This window comes from Melozone crissalis, unplaced genomic scaffold (genome assembly GCF_028551555.1).
Source record: "Melozone crissalis strain CALT ecotype California unplaced genomic scaffold, PUWL_Pcris_2 ptg000027l_1, whole genome shotgun sequence".
Lineage (NCBI taxonomy): Eukaryota > Metazoa > Chordata > Aves > Passeriformes > Passerellidae > Melozone > Melozone crissalis.
Genome location: NW_026535805.1, coordinates 43613988 through 43638632, shown reverse-complemented (window position 1 = coordinate 43638632; position 24645 = coordinate 43613988). Strand labels below are relative to the sequence as shown.

The 24645-nt window shown below is 42.5% G+C and overlaps 2 protein-coding genes across 9 annotated transcripts in view; one reads left to right on the top strand and one right to left on the bottom strand.

The window, feature by feature from the left end:
* Positions 1–684: 684 nt before the first annotated feature.
* On the top strand, positions 685–11663 carry RNF146 (ring finger protein 146). Of its 8 annotated transcripts, XM_054279920.1 has the most exons (4): positions 1316–1359; positions 2030–2150; positions 6236–6388; positions 9885–11663. In XM_054279920.1, exon 4 carries the CDS (start codon positions 9886–9888, stop codon positions 10942–10944), a length of 1059 nt encoding a protein of 352 aa, XP_054135895.1. In that variant the 5' UTR covers positions 1316–1359; positions 2030–2150; positions 6236–6388; position 9885; the 3' UTR covers positions 10945–11663. The 8 variants fall into 8 exon arrangements, with proteins under 8 accessions (XP_054135899.1, XP_054135901.1, XP_054135898.1 ...); XM_054279924.1 differs by lacking the exons at positions 1316–1359; positions 2030–2150 and adding an exon at positions 685–743; XM_054279923.1 differs by lacking the exons at positions 1316–1359; positions 2030–2150 and adding an exon at positions 865–959.
* A 4139-nt stretch (positions 11664–15802) lies between these two features.
* Positions 15803–24645, bottom strand: part of ECHDC1 (ethylmalonyl-CoA decarboxylase 1) — a 39778-nt gene continuing 30935 nt past the window's right edge. Inside the window, exon 6 of the mRNA XM_054279928.1 lies at positions 15803–16929. Within this exon, the coding sequence (XP_054135903.1) occupies positions 16524–16929 (406 nt within the window). The 3' untranslated portion in view covers positions 15803–16523. The remainder of the gene's footprint in view (positions 16930–24645) is intronic.

Here is a 24645-nt window from a genome sequence, read left to right as displayed (position 1 = left end):
AGGGTTGCTGGCAGGACTTGTGACCCTGAGGGGGCACCTACTGGAGCAGGCTGTTCCTGAAGAACTGCATCCCAAAAAACCAAGAGTGGGAAGCCAAAAATCAGCTTGGAAAAAAGGAAGGCAAGGGTAGTGTTTTTAGATTTGGTTTTATGTCTCATGATCCTGCTCTGATTTGACTGGTATTAAATCTTCCCACGTCAAGATTCCTTTGCCCATGACGGCAATTCGTGAGTGATCTCATCCTGTCCTGATCTCGACCCACGAGCCTCTCGTTGTACAGCCCCTCCCCTGCCCAGCTGCGGAGGCAGTGCCAGGGCGGCTTTAGAGGGCGGCTGGCGTCCAGCCACGGTCAGCCCGCCAGAAGGCGGCACGACTTGGGCAGGGGGGCCGGGAAAGGGACCCCAGGTGTGGAGGCGGGGCCCTCCCGACCGCCTGGCACCTTCTCCCACAGGGTACAGGCCGGGCCCTTCCACTTCCCCTCAGCGCGGGTGCGGCCCGAGCCGCGCGGGGACGCAATGACACCGCCATGGCCCGGGGCGCGGCCTCACGCGCCCGGCCCCGCCCCTGGCCCCGCCCCCGCCGCGGCGGCGTCACAGTGGCGCGTTCGGCCGCCCCGGCCCGCGCGTGACGTCGGCGCGTCCCGCGGTCCCGGCGGCGGGGCCGGAGGGAGCGGCAGGTGGCGGCGGGCGGAGCGCAGCGGGCCCGAGCGGAGCCGAGCCGAGCGGCGCGGGCCGGCCCGGCGGGTGAGTCCCCGCGCCGCCGCGGGCGCGCCCGAGCCGGAGCGGTCGGGGGGAGGCGGTGGCGGTGGCGGCGGCGGCGGCGGCGGCGGAGGTCTCGGCCACCAAAGGCCGCTCCGACAGCGCCCCCTGCACGGCCGCCCGGGGCCGAGGCGGTGCTGCCTCCCCTCGCCCCTCCGCCGCCGGCCGAGCTGGAGCGGGCGCCGCGGCCTTCCCGCGCGGGTGAGTGCCCTGAACAAAAGGCCGTCTGAGCCGAGCGGAGCGAGGGGCGGCCGCCCGGCGGGCAGAGCCCTGCCCGGCATTGTTTTGGCGGCGGGGCGGGTGGGGGGTGTCGCCCGGCGCCGCCCCGCCCGCGGGGTCACGTGCCGGGTGTCGGGGCCGCGGAGCTCGGTCGGGAGCCCTTCCCAAGGCCCCGCTCCGGGAGGCTGGCAGGGAGAGCCGGGACCGCCGGCAGAGCCTCCCGGTCCCTCCTGCCGGCCAGGCCCCCTTCCGCGGAGCCGTGGCCCTGCAGGAGGCGGCGCAACCACGCCGGTGCGGAGCGAGGTGCGCGCAGAGTGCCTGACCGGGCCCGGGCTTAGGCTGGACTCCATGGCCGGAGGTCTCTTCCAAGCGTATCGGTTCTGTGAGTCGGGGGTTTCGTTGTGCTGGGCAGTAAATTAGGTCAGGAGCATGAGCCGTGGCGGCGTCACGCGTGGCGGAATGCCCTGGCCGAGCCGGCGCAGCGCTCCAGTTCCCGGGGCGATGAGCAGCGCTCCGGTGTGTGTGGCTTGGCCCCTCGGTGTCCCCGCTGTGCCCGGCCGGCCTCGGTCACTGCCGCCGGCGGCGTCAGCGCAGCGGCTCGGGCGGGCACGGCAGCGCGGCGCGGAGCACCGGACAGAAGTAGCCAAGGGTTCCCGATGGAAGTGCTTTTGTTGCTTTGTGCTTGACCGCTCGGCTCAAGTGTTTGCTTTGCATCCCTTCGGAATGTTGGAAGGGGACGTGAAATGTGAAAGCGGGTCCCGCTTTCGGCGCGGTAGGTGTTGCCGCCACTGAAAAACATTAACTGAATACGAGGGTTTTGTACGAATAAGACGATCGGAATGGTGAAATAGTTAAACTGAAACTGTGGGGGATTTTAATCTTAGTACAGCTTTTCAGTGATATGCCCAAGCAACGCTGTAGGTTTTGTTACTGGTGTGTAATATGCAGTTGTGTATTAACGATTACAAGGAGGTGTAGGGAGCAGAGCTTTAAAACGTTTTGCCTCTGTCAGGTTTGTAATACTAAAAATCCGATCCTTCTTGCTTTGTTAGCTGCTGCATCTGGACGGTGAGCTACTCAAAAATAGATTCTGAAGCATCTCTAGAAATGCGGTACCAAAAATTACAGCGTGAGATAGTATTGAAGACATGCTGAAATCTGAATCCTCATTTAGTAATTTTGAATAAATCTTAAATATTGAACGTTTTTGCAAGAACTTGCTTTATAGTCTTGTGTGTTTAATAGTGTAGTTTTTTTCCAAGTCTCATGAAGTGCTAGTTGTTTAAATTGCTATAATACAAAGTCTGTGGTGAGTGGAAAAAAAAGTTTGTTCTTGTTTCCTTCAAAACATATCGCATCAATTTAGATGTAATTGAATTGTCATTTATTTAAAGACCTGGAACTGCAGTATTTTTATAGCCTATTGAGTAGTGAGCCCCTGGAAAAGTCTTCATATTGAAATTGATTTTTTTTTCCTCTCTTCTGTGTGTGTTAATCAAGTCTTTATATATACATGAAGAGATGTCCCTGTACTTATTTGATTTTCTTAAGATGAACCAGTTTCTGATTCATTTTTGCACACTTTTGCTTTTGAGTGAGAAATTAATATTTTTCTTAAATAGATTGAAACAGGATATATGCTCAAAATTCAAGGTCAGTGCTCCAATTGTAGCATAGGGAACAACCTCATTTTCAATACATGTAGCATTTTAATACTGAAATGGCTGACTGTTTTGCACTTGACTATTCTTCTATGATTCAATTCCAAGTGTAGATATAAGTGTTGGGGTTTACTAATATGCAGTAGCCAGTGATAAGGAATGACAGGCAACCTGGAGCCTCATCACAATCAGCAATTCCTGAGAATATTCCAAGTTTAAGAAACAGGTAGAAAAAAGTAGGCAAGGAGGGGAAACAGTGAAGTTATTTATCTGTTGTGCTGTCCAGTACCAGGGACGGTTTTAAACATATCTGATGAGACTCAGTACCTTGAGCTGGTAGTGTATTGACACTAGCAGACCATCAGACAGGAGAGTGACTTTCTTATTAGATAAAACAGCTGCCTTCTTTCTTCCCACACTGTCTGCCTCATGGTTACTTGGGGGGAAGGGCAAAATTCCGGGGATCATTTTCCCCTCCTACCCACCAATTGAGTTAAAAATTGGGGAGCTTGATGGAAAAAAAATCCAAGTGTTTAATTACAGAAGAGCATTTATTCTTGTCAAAGAATGCTGTTACTCTGCTGAGTTTTCAAGGGAGGAATTGATAAATTTGTGAGAGCTATTTTAAAATAATGTGTATGGAGTTGCAGTATTCCTAGATTTCTATTATTTGAAGTAAGACTCATTAATAGGCTGATGTTTGTTGAATTCACCAGTGTTGCACTTGTGTGTTTTTAGAAAGCTAAGATTTTACTTGCAGAGAAAGCTTAAGACTATGGGTAACTCTTCATCAATATGTAGGAGCTGGCTTCCTAAATATGTATGCTTCTGATTTTGGTTTCAGTGGGTTGGTTAGTTGTTAGTTGGGGTGAGGGTTTGTAATTGTTGATGGTTTTTTTCCTAAAGGAATAAGGGTGGAAAAATTGTGCTGTTGCTGATAATTTACTGGGTTTCATAATTTAACGAGCACAGTTGGCTGAACTGACTAGAAGTGGTTTCATTCTATCTTGACCTAGTAAAAGCTTAATATTGTTCTTAAGGAGAGCCTGAAGTCATTTTGGGAGATAGGTCTGGTAGGAAGTCCAGCACTTCAAATTCTTAAAGCATGGAAGAAGTGGACAGTAAACATCCTGAGAGACTTTCGAGGGGACAAAGAGAACAGTTCCATGCTGGCTGAGCCTCAGTTTGGATGGGGATGGTCCTGACCAGTGACACTGTCCTTCTGTCTGTTGCATCTTTACAGTTTCAAAATCAGTATGTGGTAGGATGCAGGCGTTTAGGAAGGGATTGCTGCAGATAGCATAACTCCTCATAGTACAGGAAAAAGAGAAAATTAATTGCTAATTATAGAACACAGCCCTTGCCCAGGTGACTTCAAAGGAGGCGTCATCATCCAAAAAGGGGCGTGTGTGTAACCACAAGGGTTTGTCAGTCCATTTAGTAGAATTTTCAGTACTGGCTTATTAAATAAGTAGCAATGACATGAAATATAGAGGTTATTTGATGTCAGTGTGTGAACTAGTTCTTTTCAAGACCTTTGCTGCAGTTGGAAGGTTGCCTTATCACAATCCTGTAATTACGCCTTCCTTGGCTTCTTCTAGGTATAATTACATATCTTGAAAATGTGTATGCATTTTTATTTACTAAGAAATCTCTGAGAACTGACCCAGCCTTTTTCTGCCATCTCCACATAGCATTTGGTTTTATGATGCGCTACCTCTAGTAGTGCGTTATGAGAGGGAGCAGATAAAAGGCTTCAGGTGATACCTATTGAAGTAACAGAAAGCCAGCTCCAAGATGAAGGACTGAATACCACACCCAGAGCATCAAGCTTGTTGCAGCTGTCTCTTTGATCATGGAAAATATAGTATCTTGTCTCAGTGGATTAGTAGAGCCACAATTCTAACACGATTGCTGCTCTTGGTTTCAGATTGATGTGTGAAGAAAGAAAATCTGCTAGAACTATGAGGGGAGAAAAGGTGTGGATAGGCTTGTTAATTTTTGCATTTTTCCTTTGGAGCTCATTCTAAAAATAGCTGTACAAAATGTTACATGGAGCTCAGCTATAAAGAAAATAACATATTTGAGTAATGCTTCATGCACTGAAGTCATCTGAACACTCTGATATTAATGATAAATATTCGATCATTTGATAAAGGGCTATAGCACAGAGCACTGTTGTGCTCCATCTTCTTTCAGGGACTTATCACTTCCTGACTTTACTTGACTCTTACATGTCTGCTCTGCACTGTATTTATGCTGAAATGATTCTTTCCTTGAACAAATTGAAATCAAAGAGGCAACATTCTCAGGTCTACTTCAAATCATTCCTATATATAATGTTCTGCAGCAACTGGAAACTGTAGTTCAAGATGTTTGACAATCATCAAAAAGAAAGCTACAGACCAAAAGGAAGACGTGATTCCATAGCTCATCTGTCTTTTTACAGAAGATTTGCTGCAGGTGGTTCTCTTAGGTCAAGACTTTGATGATTAGGTTGTGAGAATGCAAGAGTGATGGTCTCTCTTCCCCTTCTGATTGCAGTGATGGTCTCTCTTCCCTTTCTGCAGTTTGAAGATTCCTGCTGTAGGAACTTTTAAGGTATTTGTTAGGCACTTAGTGGCACTTAGTGATTATTAGGTTTGTGTGAAGTGGTTGGTGGCATTCACCAAATACATGACTGACATCATCTGCTAGCCTGAAGAGGGGTGTATTACCTCTGAGGTGTGGAGGCTGAGTTGCATCCTTGTCCTCTTTTTTAGAAACTCTTTGCATTGTTGAATCTTGGAGCCCATCAGGACATTTTAAAGAAATAAGTAGAGGAAGGTCCTAATTAATTTTTGTTGTTTATTTACCTTGGCAGGTATCAAATATAGGTCATAGAGTTTGTTTATAAGCTGGTATGAGGACATACAATTGTAGGTTTATTAAGAAGAAAGTGCTGAATGTTCTGAGGTTCATTCATTAATGATGCAATGATCTCCATATAAGAGGATGGGGATTCAAAGATCTGAGCCTTGAAATATGAAGAGGCAAATTTCTGATTGAAATATGGGGGAGAATTGGGGGAAATCAGCTGTTCATGCACACTGCTTTTCCTTAAGCATCTGATACTAGTCTGTGTCAGGATAACACACAGAGCTAGATGGTCCTTTGGGATGGTATCAAACAGATAGTTTTATAAAAAGCTCTAGGAAGCCATTGTGACTTTCTAAATTTCCTAAATATAAGGGATAATTTATTAGAGTTAAATTTGCATAAACATAACATGCTCCAAACTTTGATCTTTTACTCCTTTTGTGAGGTCACTATTTGGAAATGAGCAATTAACTTACTGTAGTAAAAAATAATTTCCTTTTATAATGCTTAAAAAAAGATGATTTTTTTGAGACAGACATCAAAATAAATACTGTGGATCAAAATTGATGATGACAAAAAATGAAACAGAAGTCCGGTGATAGTTTTATTGAAAATAACATACATCAAGTAAATAAAAGCATTGTAATTTCCTTTTTGTAACAGAACCGTGGCATTGTATTTTGCTTGCTCGTACCTCTGGACAACATTGTAATGGTGCTATTGTTTGCTTTCTGTTAGTTTGCAGGGAAGCTGAAACGCTGTAGTGTACCACTGAGCAGGACAAGTCAGGAATGAGCCAGCCTTGGGAAGGAGCACCTGCCATCCTAGCTGGAGACGTCTGAAGAGAGGACATTTCAGTCTTCATGCTTCAGTAGAAATTACTAAGAAAAAGTAAGCTGTTGTTTTGTTAATGAACTTAAACATGTCAGCTCCTTGATGGACTGCTTAGTTGGAGTTATAATTTGACCTGGAATTTGAAGTGGTTTTGTGGGAATTTACATTTTCTTCCATTAGAGTCCAAGAAGGCCTGGGGTCTTTTCATGTAATTGTTACACATCACCTCTTCCATACTTCATGTATTGATGAAGGACCCATAGCTTAGAAATTACCTGTATTATTTAATATTGCCAATAAAAACCACAAGAGGTGGGATCTTGTAAGATTTTGGCCTAATTCCATACTGTTTCCATCGGTTTTAGGCTGTGCTTGTTAAAATGCAGAGTTCAGGTTCTTTTTGGTCCCTTATTTATACCTGAATTGAGGATCTAAATACTTAAAATAAAATTATTTTTAGAATTATTCCTTGTGTTTAGTTAATTCTTAGTCAAGTAATCAGTAATCAAGAATATGATTTTCTATGATGCCAGGAGGGTTTTAAAGGGAACCCAATCCCCCCAAAAATAGAGCTTTCTTATTTGATAACAGTTCTGATATAAAGCCTGTTTTGATTGAACCTTGTTACAAAATACTACTTTTAATTTCAGGAAAAATACTGTGTGGTCAGTTTTGTTTAGTTCTTAGTACCATGAAGTTGCAGTGGAAGTGCTTCCACAGCCATAACATAGCAGAATAGCAGTCCAAGATGTTTGTCCTCGGTTCTGAAGGATTACCTCTTCAGTAAAAACCTACATGTACGTCCCTTACCAGTTTGTAAACAAACCCCATGACCTAGATTTGGTATTAAGAAGGTAAATTAAAAAAAAAATAGCATCATGCTTTAAAAACAAAAAGTGAGACAGAATCCGTGTAGTTGATATAAATCTTCAAGTGCATAATTGTCCTGCATTCTGAGCACATGCAACTGCAGTTGTGCTTATCGTATCAGAGTTTTATGTTCCTGCAGAGCACTTTTAGAGATAAGGGTTTGCTCCTCCAGCTCTATTAATTTTATACATAACATTTTCCTTAGAGTCATTAAAAATCAAGTAGGAATTTCGAGAAAAAGCATTTACTCATTTTCATATTCTGCATTATTATCTTGATCTAGTAAGGGACCCCAAAGATCCCTCAAATTAATGGGTGACCTATTGAGCACAGTTCAAATGTTAGCATTTTTTGCTTTCAGTAAACAGGTGAGAACTTTTAATCCTTCTTTTAGTTTACCTCAGGGTAAACGCTTTAGTTTAGCTCATGGTATCACAATTTGGTTTGTGCATTGCCTTTTGATCCGTTTATTGAATTTTAATCACCTCCCAAATCTTAATTATGTAGGCGACTTGTGTAGAAGTTACTTACCTACAGGTTGTTTTAATCTTTTCTTTCACTCTGAAAAGATAATTTTATAAAGCATATTCAGGGAGAAGCATCCTTTTCTAAAACTGTAGCATGGAAGTCAAAAGCTCTGCTGCTGTGCTTTTTTGCATTGTACTATCTCATTGTGGGGGCACTTGAAAATTAAGATCCTTTCCCTCAGCCATGGTTAGCAAAAATCAATCAATAAATGGATTTCTCTTTCAGCTCTTCTGTTGTGAAATGACGGTTGGGTTGTGTTTGTGGTAGTCTGAAATCTCAATAAGTTTCTTGGTGTAAACCCCAACATTTGCTATAAAAATCTGTTGTAAAATACATCCTCAGAAGTGTGCGGCTTCCAAAAAGCAACTTGTTCACAACATTGTTAGAATGGATCTCACAGATGTGTGCTGTTCAGTAAAATCACAGTTGCCAGCTGGTAGGTAATGCTGTGTATGTATCTGGCATGCTGATTTAAGAACTGTTATGCAGATTGGTCATTAATCTCAGAAAAAGAAATTCAGATATGAAACTGAAACGTAGATGGATACAATTTTGTGCTGCTTCAGGAAAAAGCTGAGCTGTAGAGCTTTTAAAATAATTATTTGATAAAAAAAGGATTAAAGAGGCATTGGTCTTTGAAGAGGAAATTTTAGTGATAGAAGGAAACAGCATACAGAAAAATGTTGTAAGTAAATAGCACATGATACATTATTGTAAAGATAAATATAGATACTGAGGCATAGGTTTTTGTTTAATCCCAGCATATATCAGTGGAAGCTTTTACAGTAATACTAGGCATTTTCTCTTGAGGTTACACATTTTGTTAGAAATGTATATAACATTAGAACAGGCTGTCCAGGGAGCCTGTGGTATTTCCATCCTTGCAGATTTCAAAAAAACCCAGCTAGACAAAGCCATAGCTGGTCTCATCTAGCATTGGTGTTGGTGCCATGTGGAGCAGGAGACTGGACTAGGTGACTCTGAAGGTCCCTTCTGGCCCACATGCTTGTAGTAGTTTTGCATGAACTATTCCTAGCTGGCTGCCCGTACAACAAAGACTACTTTCACTGAAAGGCTGTTTTGTTGAATATCAGTCTTGAAGTTTCTTGGGGATTTTAAATAAAAAAGGCACGTTTTTAGGCCCCACTCTCCAGAGCCTATTCTCCTCCTTCATTTGGTATCTGGTATTTGGTTTTGATTGTTAATAAATAAAAGAAAAATTACCATGAAACAGACCGTGAAAGATTGCCATGGCAAAAATGTAGTTGAGAAAGCATTTGCATATTTAGGCTAGAATTTTTCAACTGCTTAAATCCTACATGGTGCCAAAGTGATGCAGTTTTGCATTCCCCATTCTTTTACAGTTACAAAATCATCTTTAATAACAGAAATAAGATATGGCCAGGAAAAGTAAAGGCAATTACTTCACAAGCCAGTCAGATCAGAGTTGCGTGTCTTCTACAATACACTGCTGCTTCTGCTGGTCTGCAGTGATTCCTTTCGAGAGGTACTTGTATCTCAGGGAGTTCACTTGATGTGTAAAGAAAAGGAGTCCAGGGTATTTTCTGAAAAGGCCACCTCAGTTTTCAGATCTGGTTCTTCTTGCATCCCTGTGGTTGTTCTGAGCTCAGTTTGAGGGTAGTGTACCATGGTGGAAGGGAACTGAGAAACAGACTGGGGGAACTCTTCAGCTGGGTGCTGCTGTCAGGCTTATTTTCTATTGTGTAAACCTAGTCTGAGATACTGTTCAGGGAGTCCCTTAATCAAACAGATGATCACCTATAGTCTGAAGAGAGTTTGTTCAAGTTCAATTTGCAGCTATGTTACCTCTTGAGGAAAGAACCAAAATTTCTTTAAGGAGGTACCAGAGTAACTGGTTGGCTGAAGGTCCATTCAACTCTACTTCAGGGAGTGAACAGAGGGAATTCCAAAGTTTGTTTTCTGACTTGGTATGTTAGCATGCTGCAAATTAAACAGATAAAAGGTTGGTGATCAGCAAAAGAAATCTCCGTGTAGTCCATCATCTCAGGAAACAGTAACTTGTTTAATTTGAAGTAAATATCTCATTGTGTGGATTGTTGAGGTGAAATGTGATGCTAGGTGCTAGTTTAAGTTGACAGAATAAACTGATTTAAATTTCTTTGATCCTCTGCAGGATGGCTGGCTGTGGCGAAATAGATCATTCGATCAACATGCTTCCCACAAACAGGAAGACAAATGAGTCATGTACCAATGCAGCACCTTCCCTGCAAGTCCCTGAATGTGCTATCTGTCTGCAAACGTGTGTCCATCCAGTAAGTCTGCCCTGTAAACATGTTTTCTGCTATCTGTGTGTTAAGGGCGCTTCTTGGCTTGGGAAACGATGTGCACTCTGCCGGCAGGAGATTCCTGAGGATTTCCTTGACAAGCCAACCTTATTGTCACCTGAAGAACTCAAAGCAGCAAGCAGAGGCAATGGAGAATATGCTTGGTACTATGAAGGTAGAAATGGCTGGTGGCAGTACGATGAACGTACCAGCAGAGAGCTGGAAGATGCCTTTTCCAAGGGTAAAAAGAGCACTGAAATGCTAATTGCTGGTTTTTTATACGTGGCAGACCTTGAGAATATGGTTCAGTATAGGAGAAATGAGCATGGACGTCGCAGAAAAATAAAACGGGACATAATAGATATACCAAAGAAGGGAGTGGCTGGACTGAGGCTGGACTGTGACACCAACACTGTCAACCTGGCACGAGAGAGCTCCGCTGACGGTGCGGACAGCACACTGACTCCAGGGGCTGCAGCTGTGCAGCCTCTAGCAGCCATTTCTGTGAGGCCCCTACCTGCACTGGATGGCCAGCTCGTGAGCCCTTCGACGCCGTCACCTGATGCAAGCAATTCTCTAGAGAACTCTTTTGCCCAGTTGCAAATAAATGGAGACAGTATGGCTGAAAGGAGTCACAGGGGAGAGGGAGAAGAAGACCACGAATCATCATCTTCTGGTAGGGTGCCAGCCCCCGACACCTCTGTGGAGGAGACCGAATCGGATGCCAGCAGCGACAGCGAGGATGTGTCTGCCCACCTTCAGCAACACCTGTCCTCTGGTCAGCAGAGACACTTGAGTGCTGCTGCAAGCCAGGCAGGAGCAGATAGACCAGGGGCAGGGGGTGGGGTGGCAAACACGAGTGTAAGATCTAGAAGGCCAGATGGACAGTGCACAGTCACTGAAGTTTAAATCTAGAGCCATGCGAAAAAAAAAAACTCAGTTGTAATTTTCTGTAAATTTTCTGTCCCCATTGGCATTGCACTCAAACCTAGCAGCGTGTTTGGTGGGAGGGTGGGGTGAAGGGGAGAAAAGAGATTTGGCCTGTTTTAACTTAAGTCTCTTAACATGTCTCAGCTGGAAGACTCTTAACTCTAGGAAACTGGGTTGTCCTGTTAATGGTTTGAAAGCTGTTTAGCAATGCCCAGTTTTCTTGAAAATGTCTTGTGTCTATTTTGTAGCATTTTCCCCTTGAAGATACTCTATCCCTTTTTGGCCAATGTATATCTACTGTACAACTTGAATTGTCTTCATTATCTGACTGTTGCATTAAGTGTCTTACTACTTTCTGCATGGATTGATGTATGAAAAGAACACTAAAGCTATGTGGAATCAGGCAAGGTGTTGGGTGTGAGCAGGATGCTTAATTTAATGTGAGAAAATAGATGTGAGTTTGGAGTTAAAATGTGTTTTTACTAGACAAGAGCAATCATTTACCTTCTTTCAATGGAAATGTAAAAATGCTGTTAACTTGTGTTGGAAATCCTTACCTTTACACTCTCCATGGCTTTTTCACTGGCTTTGCCATCTAGTCCTTGTAGTTTTGTTTATTGAGATCTTTCTTGATCTGTCTTGTTTTTGTTACAGAATTTATAATTTAATAAAACTACATTTTATCAGTAACAATCTCAGATACATTTCCAGTTTAATTGAACTTGACTGAAGGAATTTCAAAGAAAATGATCATAAAGCAGCTTCCCATGTTTACCACAAGGGAGGACTAGTTCTGAGTGGCATCCCTGACTGGCTGTCTCTCAAACACACCGGCTGTAGGCGTCTCATCTTTTACTGAACAATCTTGAGTTGCAAGCTTAATACTCACAGAGATCTGAAGAGCTGATTAACTCACTTCACTGTTGATGGCAGGCAGAATTACCACACACAAGCCTTATTTTAACAGCAGAAATGTTGATAAAAGAGGGTAAGTTATCAAAGTTGACCCTATAACAAAGGACATGGATATTACAGCTGTTCTTCTGTTCATACAAAAACAGCATGGCGGCAGCACAGGAATTGTAGTTTTGTGCTTGTATTAGCAGTGTAGCATTTCAACAGACTTCTGAATGTTAGAAGCCAGATCTTGAGAAACACAGCTTGTCTTTTATCTCTCTGTTCTTTAACAGTTTTTTAACATTTTTTTCAGACTGAGAAACAGCATTAGTTGATTCTGGACTTTATTTTAAAATAAAGCTAATTAAACTCCAATTCTTAGTATCTGTATCTCGGAATAGAAAGGAACAGTAGCTGATACATAGGTACTACTGATCTTAAGACAGAAGTTGCCTTAAGGAAACAACTGTTTGAAGGGAATTGAAAGGCTGACTTTTCAAAATGGTAGACTTAAACATCTGTAACGTTCTTCTTACTGTAATGATGGATGATGTGTCTGATCTTGGACAAAGTTGTGCCCGTCCTCTGCTGCCTACAGGTGAGATCAGTGGGTCACAAAATGGCAGGTGAAACTAGGATGGAATAAGGAAGATTTCCTTCATTCTCAGTTAGGAATAAATGCTCTTGATCACAGAATTTCACTATCATCTTCCAGTCCCATAAGGAAATATGCCAATTACATGGACTTCAGGCAGGAAACTGGGTGGAATGCTTTTTTCTCTGTTAGTTGCCAGCTGTCTTATTTCTCTGATTTGTGTTAGTATGCAGTGGCTGTAACCAAAGTATGACTTAGTCCTGCAAAGGCCTTCACAAAGAACACTTCAGCTATGTACACATGCTTCATGTGAGAGTATGGGTTGAAAAAAGCAAGAAAGAAAACAGAGGAACAGGACTTATTATATGCTTTAGGATTTACAGCCCAAACAGTCTAAAAATAATTCTATCAGTGATTATCCTTGGGGTTTTTGACCCAAGTAGAGTGTTCAGCCTCACACCCATGATGCTGCTTTTGGCTCCTGCTGGCTGACTGCAGCTGTGAAACACTAAAATTAGTTAAAGTAAGGCTGCTAAGACCTTAATAGCCAGCCATCAGAGTGGCACATGCACTCCCCAGATCAAGTTAGGGAAAAGTAGCAACTGATAATTCCCATCTTATATTTAAACCATTACTTTCAGTAGGAAATGTGTTCTCTGTCCATTTTAGCAAAGCCACAGCCACACTGCATTATGTGGTTGACTGTAATTCCATGCACTAAATGATTTTCAACTTGTGCAGCATAGCCAGAGAAATGCACAGTGGACCAGAAGGGAAAATGAGAAAGGAAATTTAAATACTATAAAATCTACAGCATTTCATCATTTCCAGAACAGATAACCACAGATACAGATACAGAAATAGGAATCCTATTTCATGGTTAAAAGAAATATAAATCAGATAGGGACCCAAGCATTCTGCAAGAACACCGTGCTTATCTAGACTGACCATCGGGTAAATATATTTTTATCAGCAGCAAATAAGATAGAAGTATCTGTATTGGGAAAAGTGATCTCCAGTATCCAGTCTTTACAGGCTTGGTATGGAATCCACACTCCCATTAAACCCTTGGGCTGGCCCAGTACACAGAAGAAAAACAAAACAGACATTTCACAATGTAATAGGAAACTTAGTTTGCTGAGGAGGAAGCTGGCAAACTGGCCCCTAGGAAATACAAAAGCTGGCATGCTATTTAATTAGGGGACTGGGACTATCAATTTTGATGTTTCTAATTTATTTTGCGCATTTAGTGCTTGTTTTTAAACCATTTCAAAAGGGAAAACCACCCCTGAGATGAAGCTTGACATCTTTAACAGTTGTAAAGAAAATACAAACATTTAAAAACTGCTGGTTAAAGATATTTGCCACTTAAAGATGATAAGAAAGTATTCTGTGAAATAAAGCATTTAGCTTTCAAATGGGTAAAATGGGATTCCATTTCATCTCAATCTGGAACTTTCATCCTAGCACTCATGGTAATTTAGCTGGGCTGGTTTTTGTATGAAGGGCTCTATTTTTATAGTAAGAGAATATGGTATAAGACTACTCACAAAATCCTTGATCACAGCCTGTAATGTTCTTCAGAATGTCCTGTACCTATGCTTGGTATATTTATGATACCAGCAATATGGGTTTCCATAACCCTCTCTGGAACAGTTCTGAATGTGTCTTGGTGTGTAATAGTTATTTGTCCTGTTTTCTTAGAAGCAAACATTGGCCTTTGATACAAATCAGAAAGAGTGGCTGGGAAAATACACTTGCTGAAATGAGAATTAAGCTCATTGTCTATAAATCAAAATGGAAAGAGATGCCCCAGAGGTGTACTTACCATTCACTAACTGCCAGCACAGATCTGGTTCAAAATGTGAAAGAAACCAGATTCTGCCTTTGTCCTACAATTTCTTCCCTCTCAAATTTTTATAACTCAGTACACAGAATACACTTAGGAGCATAATATGCCAGAGAAAAAAAAGATTCAAGGGTCTTACTCAGGTTCTAAGTAATTTTCACATCAATTTTAAAAACAATAACAGTATTAGTAATGGCACATTTGTTCTCGCTAAAAGCAAAGACATAATCAGTTGCCCTTTAAAACTTTTTTTTTTGACTCACAACAACATTATGTGCTATTGCTTCAAAAAGTATGGACTGGAGTGTGCCTTGAAGGTTCAGTGATGCTGCTCTCTGGAATCCCTCATGAGTCTTGAGAAACTTCATGAAAAGCAGAACAGCTTCACTACTAAACAGTCAAGTGCTGCCTGATTATACTAAAGCATTTGCTCTTCCGAGGTAATAGTTTTGAAGTTCTTTAGGGCATGGGAGAGAATCCAGCTACACAGAAGTAACCACTGGGCTACTGGATAAAAAGGAGCCAGGGGGAGAAAGGCACAAACTAAAACACTACTCTATTCCCCATGTTCTCATTCGTGTGTCTTCTCTAACCTGAAAGAAAAATTTGAACTTTATTTTTGGGGAAGAGAGATTTTAAATCTTCGTCCATTAGCGCTCCAGATACTAAGGCAAAGATGCAGGATCAACAGGGGGGAGGTAAGTTCCGTATCTTTTCTGAGATGCCAACTCAAAACACATCTCTTTCCTCAGCATTTCTCTTTGTTGCTTCACACTACATTCATTGCTGTGAAAAGCACACAGTAAAACATCCCCAGCAGATCACAGAATCTGCTCAAAACTTAAAGAATATTAACAGGCAATCCAAGCCTAATTCCCAACATTATTTTGTCCCCAAGTCCTCAAACATATGCAGTTACCTCACTGTCTAAAACTCAGGACTCCTGCCACACTAGAAATCGTAACATGGATTTCCATCCAAGATACTGCCTTATTTTCTTAAGGGAGCTCGTTCCATGATCTTGAGCTAGTTATGCCTGGTCAGAGCAAGAAGGCATGTCAATGGCACAAAGCCCAGAGCTTCCTTCTCTACATGCTTCCACAGAGTACTCAGGTCCTTGGCTCAGATCTCAGTCCCTGCTGGATTTAGAGACAAGTGCATCCTAACCAACAGTACAGGAAACTCTCAGTCACAGATATGTCTGTATGGTTTTGCTCTTACAGATGTTATTTTTAAAGCAGGCACTCTGTGTCAGTTTCTGATTTCTAAAGGGAAAACTTTCCCTACTGAGTTATCCAATTACTTGCATAGTCACTGGCATGAAGGGGAGACTGAGTTTTAAACATTCTAGTAAGCCCAAATATACCCTACCAGTAAAAATGCATTGAAGAAAGACATAGACATATCCATTCACATCTTACCAGAATGCTGAACAACTCACATCACCCAGTCACCTAAGGACAAACCTTTTTGGGACATGATACATCATTGCCTTCCAAGATTTCAACCAGATTCTGTGTAAAGAACCAGGCCAGCAGCTTTGCACAGGTACAAGATATGGGAATGTGCAGATGCATGTGTGGGTAGTTGATTCCTTGAGCAGTGAGAAGACACAAAAATACATTTTAAAGCCTGAATCAGTGATAGCGAATGATTGCTAAAATTTTCTCAGTAACTCAAAGCTTCTCCTGTAAAAGCACCATTAAAATTAAAAGGATACTTTCTCAGCAATTGCACAAAGAACTAACTAGAATGAAAAAAATAAAAGCTATCCTCCCACTAGTAATCATCTTTTCCAACCTGCTTAAAGACACTGGTTGGGGAACTCATTTTGCAGCTTTAGATGCACCTGTTCTGCAAATGAATAAACCTCATATCTTTGAAGTAATTAATTTCCATACTAGTTAAAAATCAAAACAAAACACCAAATAAAATAATCTTCAGCCTCATTTCAAATGAATTATAGTTCTATTTTCAGAACAGTATTTACCTTTACATAGTAATTTCACTAATCTCGATTCAGTGGGTGATTAGGACAGCAGAGAATCTGCCCGGGATTTCTCTGTGGTTGCACACCAAATATGCCTGCCTGACCTAAATGGCAGGAATGTTAATGCCATTTTAAATAGACAAGTCCTTAAATGATTCAGCTTAACGGCTGCTTTACTGAAAGCTTTGTTTGCAAAAAAGTCAAGCCTATTTCTTATGCATAAACCATCATTTATGTTTTGGTCTTCTCACCAACGCTTCCAAGTTGGCAGGCCCACCCCATACAGTTCCGAAAATGTCCTTCTCTGTCCTTAGGGCATCTTCCAGTGGGAGCTCTCTTGCTGCTGTCACGACCTTTTTCACGGCCCGAACGACGGCGGCCGGACCGTCCGTGTACTGACGGAGCCAGGCGCGGGCCTCTGCCAGCGCCGCGGCTTCATCCGCGGAGGGCAGGGTGAGCTCGGCGAGCCCCAGCCCCAGCGCCCTCTCGGGGCCCACCCGCTCAGCCCCGGCCAGCAGCTGCAGCGCTGCCCCGCTGCCCACGAGCCGCACCAGCCGCCCACCGCCTCCCCAGCCCGGCACCAGCCCCATGCGCTTGTGCACAAACCGAATCTCGCTCCCAGGCGTCATCAACCTGTCAAGGAAGAACACAGAGAGGTCAATCCATGCATGCACTGCCTTTTGTTTTCAGCTCGATAGCCCCTAATTTTCTATTTTCTCCTCCCCTCTGCTTCCAGAGGTGGATACAACTTGACAGGGTGCTCATTACAGCCGGAGCTGGAGTATCTCAATTTTTACATCACATGGTGTCCTAACTGCAGCTTTTGGCCCTTCTCAAAATTAGACACAGATGCTGCTACAAGTAAAGATTCTTAGTGCCCGTACTGATACATCTAGTCAGTTCTAAAAAGTGTTGAAAACAGAGCTGCAGAGGACATGCTACATTTATTCACAGTGCCACACGGCCTTCATCCATAAACCAAACGGGTATTGGGTAAAACCCAAGCAAACTAACGTACAAAACATTTCTCAAGAGGATAGATGTGGTCTTAGTGCTGATCTGAACTGGGGAGGTTCTGTCAGCACCATGGTGATTACAGCATGGGTGGGGCTTTTTGGTTCTGTATTTTAGAGATCCATGTGAGTTCAATTTCTAATTGCTCATTACAGAAAGGGAAATCAGGATGGATGCTCAACTTGTGTCTCACAATGCACAATAGAATGGCTTTCTATTTATGTCTGCAGTGTGTAATATAATTGCTCCCCTCTACAAGGTAAGTAATATTCTTCTTTCCAAAGATGTCACATCTTTCTTTTCTATGCTTCTTTTCTACAGCTTCTCACTTCCTTTACTTAAGAACTCATCCTAGGGCTCATTAAGCTATCTCCCTGGAGGAGCTCTGCTGCAGCAGATTGTTCTGTCTTCACACAGTGGTCACACTGACACACGTTAGGTTAATGGAAAAAACCTCTCGAAATAGAAACACATAGAAAAGATGTACAGAAACAGACCAGTGCTTGCTCTTTCTCAAAAAGATGTTCAGCAGTGTGGTTGCTTGCTGCAGATTGTAAGGCAAAGGATGGGAATTACATTTGTGAAGTAGATTAGCTTCTACTTCAAGCACTAATTGGCTTTTTGAAGACAAATCTTGTAATACTGATGTCTACACACAAGTCTGTTTCCTAACCATGCAGTTTTTGATAGTGAAAATACTGAGGTGAGCAGCTTTGAAAGGGGAAAGAAAAGGAAAATGCAATTACTTCTAGGAACTCACTGTTCTCACATCTGCTTAGTTATTGTTAATTGTACGTTTGCTTGGTTGCCTCATTGTTAACCAGAGCACCATCAGCATTCATGCCACACTGTACAGCATCAGAACTGAAGAGCTTACGCTTTATCCCAGATCCAGCACAATGCACAAAAGCAACAGCTGACGGGCCAGATTGCATGAAAGCCTTTTTGTAGAGATAGCAGGGGAAGGTTGTGTGACAAAAGGAAGAAAGCAAAGTATTGCAGGGGAGGAAAGGCTTTAAGCTAACATTATCAAGTGCTTCCAGACCCAGCAAATCCCAGGGAGCTCAGGTCTCTTCTCTCAAAAGAATGATTTTGCAAGTATTCCAGAACTCCTTTACTGGCTCAGTTTACCCTGCAATTTGCTCACACCCAGTGTCCCACTGGAAAAGCACTAATGAAAGCATTATTAAGGGTTTAATTCTAGCTGTGCCGAGCAATGTCAGGCACTAGAAAAGAAAGGGTCATAGGCAGGTGGGCATCTGATGCTAGACAACCCGTAGGACAGCCACCACAGGTCAGGGAGGCCAAGTTGCACTTGTACATTGAATCTGAGATTGCTTCAGACAACGTTTAGTATGTGGGAAGGGCTCTGTTTCCCTGCAGAGTCTTCACCCCCCTCAGAGAAAACTGAACCAAACACAATGAAACTAAAGTAAACCATTGACAGCTTAATTCACAGAGACTGTGAGGCTGCAGCTTCCAGAACCTCACTGGGATTCACCTCTTCCCACAAGGCTCCTTTGAACAAGCTCCACAGAAAATACTGAGATAAGTGGTAGTCAGTGGAAGGTGTAACTGCAGTATTGACTGCCTTCAGGCTTATGAAAAGTATTTTTGTTTTTTCAGACTTTTCAACTGTGAATCCCCTCCTGAAGTCACACCACTACAGAAACCACCTATCATACTCTCTGTTAGATTTATCACTCACTTGCAGTTCCCATGCCCCAGGAAGCAATGGAGACCTGAGCTCATGTCTGAAGAGGAGGAAGCAGCTGCCAAGCCAGCCTGGGATCAGCCTCTGAACACCACCAGCTGCAGCCTCGCATACATATTTCCCCTTTTATTGTATGAAAGGAATTGAGTCTGCCTTCTGAGACATGACAGATCTGATCTCCCATTAAAAGAATTTATGTAAGTAAAGCACATCAAGCATTACTTAACATAAAGAGGCAGACAGGAAAAAGCTGGAAAGACCAAAGCACTATTGCTGAGCTGTTTATACCTTATTCAACTAGTACTGGCCCTACCTGAGACAGAGTAGTAGATGAATACAAAATTAACCCTGATTTCAACACTATGCCTGTTTCTGTCTTTCATATTGAAGGAATTGAAATCTGGGTCCCCTGTATCACAGGGGAAGGTCACATTGCTAAACTCCTACACATATGCCTTCCCTGTCCTAATAAAGAAAATCTGTTGCACGACAGTACTGAAAAAAAAATTTATTCAATGTAATTAATGTACAAAGTGGCAGAAGACCTTACAGTAAGCAGGGGAACATCCTTCAGAAATGTGAAGGGTAGCAAAATCCTCACAATTTAAATGGAAATAAGAGGTTAAGGTAATACAAGCCCCAAAGTGCAGCTGAAATCTTCTTTGAGAACCTTTTATTTCCATGTTACAAACCCTACAAGCCTCCTAGGAAGAAAGTACAGTCACCATGGGCCACATCCAATTTTGCGTTAGTCATCTAAAGCAAATGAGCTTGTTGCTGCTGTACATTTTAAAATGTTCTCAGCTGCACTAAATGCTACAAATCTTCCCCCTTTGATCTGAGGATTCCTCCATTCTGTGACATCTCATCGCACCCACAAACAACTGACTGTCACATCGCATCTCATCACATCACTGGCAATGCACGTGAGAAGAAACCTTGTCATTAACATTGCAGCCTAACAAATCCCACCCTTATAAAGGTGCACTTGCTCCCCAAAGGCAGCACTTGCTGTGAGCTAACAGCTATGCTGTGCTCTGCTGAAGTATTTCCCAGCTACTTGAAGCCAGAGCATATACAATAAAAGCTGAAAATGCAAGCAAAAATATACTTTCTCAATTTCTCATACCTGCTTATTATAAATAGTAATGTTACTGAGCAGTTCCAATGGGTATAATCAGTTCCTTGGCATAACTAAGATTATATTAAGATCTGTGCTGGCCCTAACCTCATCATTTCCTGGACTTCAAGGTTTGAGTTATATTCAGCATTTTGACAAGGCAAAGGTATTAGTCAAGTTTACTAGGGAGGGATAGATACCACCCTCTATTTTATGCTTTTTAAAAGCTCCTACATCTATGCTTTTGAAAGCCACTATAGGGAAAAAAGACACCTAAAACATTATATATGTTGCCAGCAACCTGAATTTTGCTACCATTCCCTGCTTGACTCCCAGTGTCACATAAGGACACAGCTCCTGACTTCCCATCCTCCCCTTTTAGCTGGCGTGGACTGGCACTCCATGGAGGGAGGCAGCTGGCATCACACAGTGCTGCAGCACCTGGTCCCCAGCTATGGCTGTGCCCTGACATGACAGCCAAAACTGCAGGAGATGACTTTTATCTCCCCCACAAATACTTTGGCATCCTGCTCTCAAACCACAAATATTAATATAAATAACAAACAGAGCTTATGTCTTTGGGTCACAGTAAGTTCCTTCACCAAATCTGCTACCTTCTATAAATTTCACTTATGCCTATCTGCAAGGTGATTGAATCAACACAAAGTGGAAACTTCTCCAAAAAGAAGAGTCAAAGGCCTTGGGATACAATTAAAAGACAACCATGATTTTAGCATGCTGTAGAGAAAAAGTTACAGAAATAATAATAAATCTTCAAGTAGAACTGCATATTTTGCAAAACATAGATGTAGGACACCCAGGCAGATAAAAAGTAATGTTTATGTTCAGCCATACTTTGGCACAGGGAGATGGGAAGTGGGGGTTACGGTCAGTTCATCAAGTGCTGCTTCTGCCACTGCTCAGGGAGAGGAGCCCTTCCTCTGCTCCAGGGTGGGGCTCTTCACACACAGAGAGTTCTCTGCAAACTTCTCCAGTGTGATTCACTCTTCCACAGGATGCTGTTCAAGAGCAGCCTGTTAAAGTGCATGTCCACAAGTCCTACCAGAAAACCTGCTCCAGCATAGGCTCCTCTCTCCACAGGTGTACAGGTGCCTGCAGGACCCTGCTCCAGCATGAGCCTCTCACAGGTTCACAGCCCTCTCTTAGGGATTCACCTGCTCTGGTGAGAGTCTTCTCCAGGGGCTGCTGGTAGAGCTTTGCATGCCCATGGTCCTCCATGGGCTACAGGGGCACAGCTGCCTCACCATGGTCTGCAGGGGAGTGTCAGCTCTGGCACCTGAAGCACCTCCTTCCCTCTTCCTCCTCCTTCTGCACCGACCTTGGTGTCTGCAGGGCAGTTCCTCTGACGTGTTCTCACCCTGCTCTTCTCTGGCCCTCATTACAACTGTGCAGTAACTTTCCTCTCCTTTTCAGATATGCTATCACAGAGACATTACTATCATTCCTGTTTGGCTCAGCCTTGGCCAGCAGCATGTCCATCTTGGAGCCAGCTGGCATTGGCTCAACCCAACATGGGGGAAGTTCTGGCAGCTTCTCACAGAAGTTGTTACCTACAGCTACCCCTGTAGCCCCCCTGCTACCAAAACCTGGCCATACAAAACCAAAATACCACCCAAACCACATGCACAACTACTGCAGGAACAGGAAAAGAGAGGTATTAAAGAAAAAAAGGAAACTACCAGGAAAATGGCAACAGAAGGAAGGTTATCAAGAGTCAAACACTTGTTTTAACCAGCAAAGAACAGAAGAACAAAGTTGATGTACAATGCTGCCATACTCTGCCCAACATGTATGCCTTTCTAATACACTCATCAATATGGCATCAGCTTAATTAACTCTTTTTAAATTAAGTAACAGCACTGTTATGCTGACACATGGCCAAAAGAGCTTTTTAAAATACACACTGCTGGGGAGTGCAAGTTCAAGAGTTTGTTGAGAGGTCAGGTATGACATTATCTGCAGATGGTGTTTATCATACAAATTGAACTTCCTTTGCCAGGTGGACATTAAAATTTAATGATCTTGCTGGCAAGTGGAGAAAAGCTCATGTGTAACTGTTTTAGGATTTTGTAACTCTTCTTGGTGAGTGCTACTAGGACAATTCACAACTGCAGCAGCTCTCACATGCGTGCTGGACCTTAAGTGAGCAAGAAAGCCAGTCCACTGTCCACTTCCTTGTTTTCCAGTTGCACCTTCTCAACACTAAAAATACAATCCCCGTCCCACCACTTCACAAGCAAATTGCACCTCAATCTCATTCCATTGTTCTCAGCATGCCAGGGCACAGACACAGCAGGTCCCAGTATTGATGGTGGGTTCCTGAAGCAAGTTCCTCAGGCAGCAGCTACACAGGTACTATCTGAAATCTGATCTCACTTCTCTTGCTGAGGCACACAAAATCCAGGAAAAATAAAGTGCTGCTCTTACATACAAAGTGCTGCTGAACATATGTAGTGATGGTATGTTTTTAGTCAATTAAACTGTTTACAATACATTAAAACAAAGCAAGAGAGAGTTGAATTTGTAGCATCAGAGCAAGAAATAAACTACCTGTTCTTTTATCGTACAGCAAAAGCCTTGATTTTGGATTAAACAGAAGTCCTTTATTTCAGGTTGGTTCAGTGCACCACATAAATCAAGTAATCTTTACTAGGCCGCATTTTAAGCTTCTTAAATAGGAAAAAAAAAGCAGCTTTAAAGTGAATGGCTGAAATGCAATAAATGTTTGGATAAGGCAGAAGTGGGTAGTTGGATATAAAAGCAATTCCATAAGAGAGAAACATCGCGTTTGCTGCAAATGCACCCAGATAATTCTGTGGCTTCAGTTCCTTGGCTCAGGCAGGGATACTAAGGGTTGATGCCACAGGCAAGTGGCAGCTCTGAAAGCTGGACCATAAGGAGCAATTAATTGGGACTGCAAATGCTGTCAGCCTGAGGTTTGAGTAAAGATAATCACAAAGATAAGCAGTCAAGCACTGTGGAACTTCACACTAGTTTAAATAGTTCATGTAGCACATATCAAGGGGTTTGCAATCCTCCAAGCTCACTGCCTTCTCCCAGTTTTCTTTAGCATGGCATTTGGATTTGCAAGGTTTAACTTGTAGCTGGTGCTCAATCCACCTCTGGTATCTGTATTCCAAATCTCAGAGTCAGAAAGATACACCAGATATCATGCACCTTCCCATTTAATATGTCCTATACCTGTTGTCCCCACCATGGAAAGACAGATATTAAAGCATGTGTAAGAAACTACAGAACTTTCTTAGCAAAAAGACACAAATTCTTCAGGCATTATAAATGAATGCTCCTTGGGAACTGCTGCAAAACTAATCCCTACCTTCTCCAGAATGTTTAATAACAGAAGTAATTCCTGAGTACAACCTTGAAAACACAATCTGAATATGAACTACTGCCTTGATATTTTCATAAAGCCACAGAAAGCCTGAAATGACTAAAGGTAAGGCTACAGTCTGTGCCTGCAGACACCTGACCTGGAAACCTAAACACCAAAAAGTTAATTACATGACAACATTGTGTTCTGGTAGTGACATCTTGTCTTCTGTAAGCCTTGTTCAATATTCCAATACACAAGCCTTCCACGGTTATTACAGAAACTCCACAGTTACTACAGAAATTTAAAACAACAAATGTATGAAGCAGTCATCTTTGCAGTAAAAATAAATTTTGAAACAGCAAGGTACTGTGGAGAGACTATTCTGCAGAAGAAATATGCAGTACTACACTAAAATAATTTAGCCAGTCAGCAAAGTTGCTGATTAGCAGCTTCCGGTCCTTACTTCAGTTTTCATGACAGATGTTTTTAGAATTAGACCCTTAAGAATAAGACAGCCTCCTCCAAAAAGCAAGCTGGGACTAAATGATCCCTCTCTGCCTATGCAGTGGAGTGTCTCGGCAGCCTCTTTATCACTACACCATCAAATAATTACCTAGATACTCTGTGAGGGGATTATCTACACAAAATGGCTACAGATTTTTCTGGAAGTCATATTACTACACCCTCACTTACCAAAAACCCACCCTAGTTCTCTAAAAATGTTAACAAGTGGATTAATCCTGAGAAGAGTTAGTAATTATTTCACTTATCTTTCAATCTCACTTGATTAATTAGATAGGCTTTAAAGAACCAAAAGGACACAGATTAAACATTTAATCAACAACTCCTTGCTAATTCTATTTAGCAGATTTTTGAACTGGAGCAATGCACTGAATATTGGCAAGCCATAACAGTTACATGCTTTCTCAACACAGCTTGCTCGTATAATTCCCTCTGCATCTCTCCCATATCTTCTTTCTCGCTGAGAGCTTCTCATGTTCCTGCCCTATGCAGAGAAATAATAAAGCAATTAGATATTGCAGCAGTTGCTACTTCAGACCTGCAACAGCACAAAGCGAGACTTCCAAAGTGAAAATGCTGTAAAACCAATGAAAGTATGGAATTGTATTACATGTTTGTGGTGAT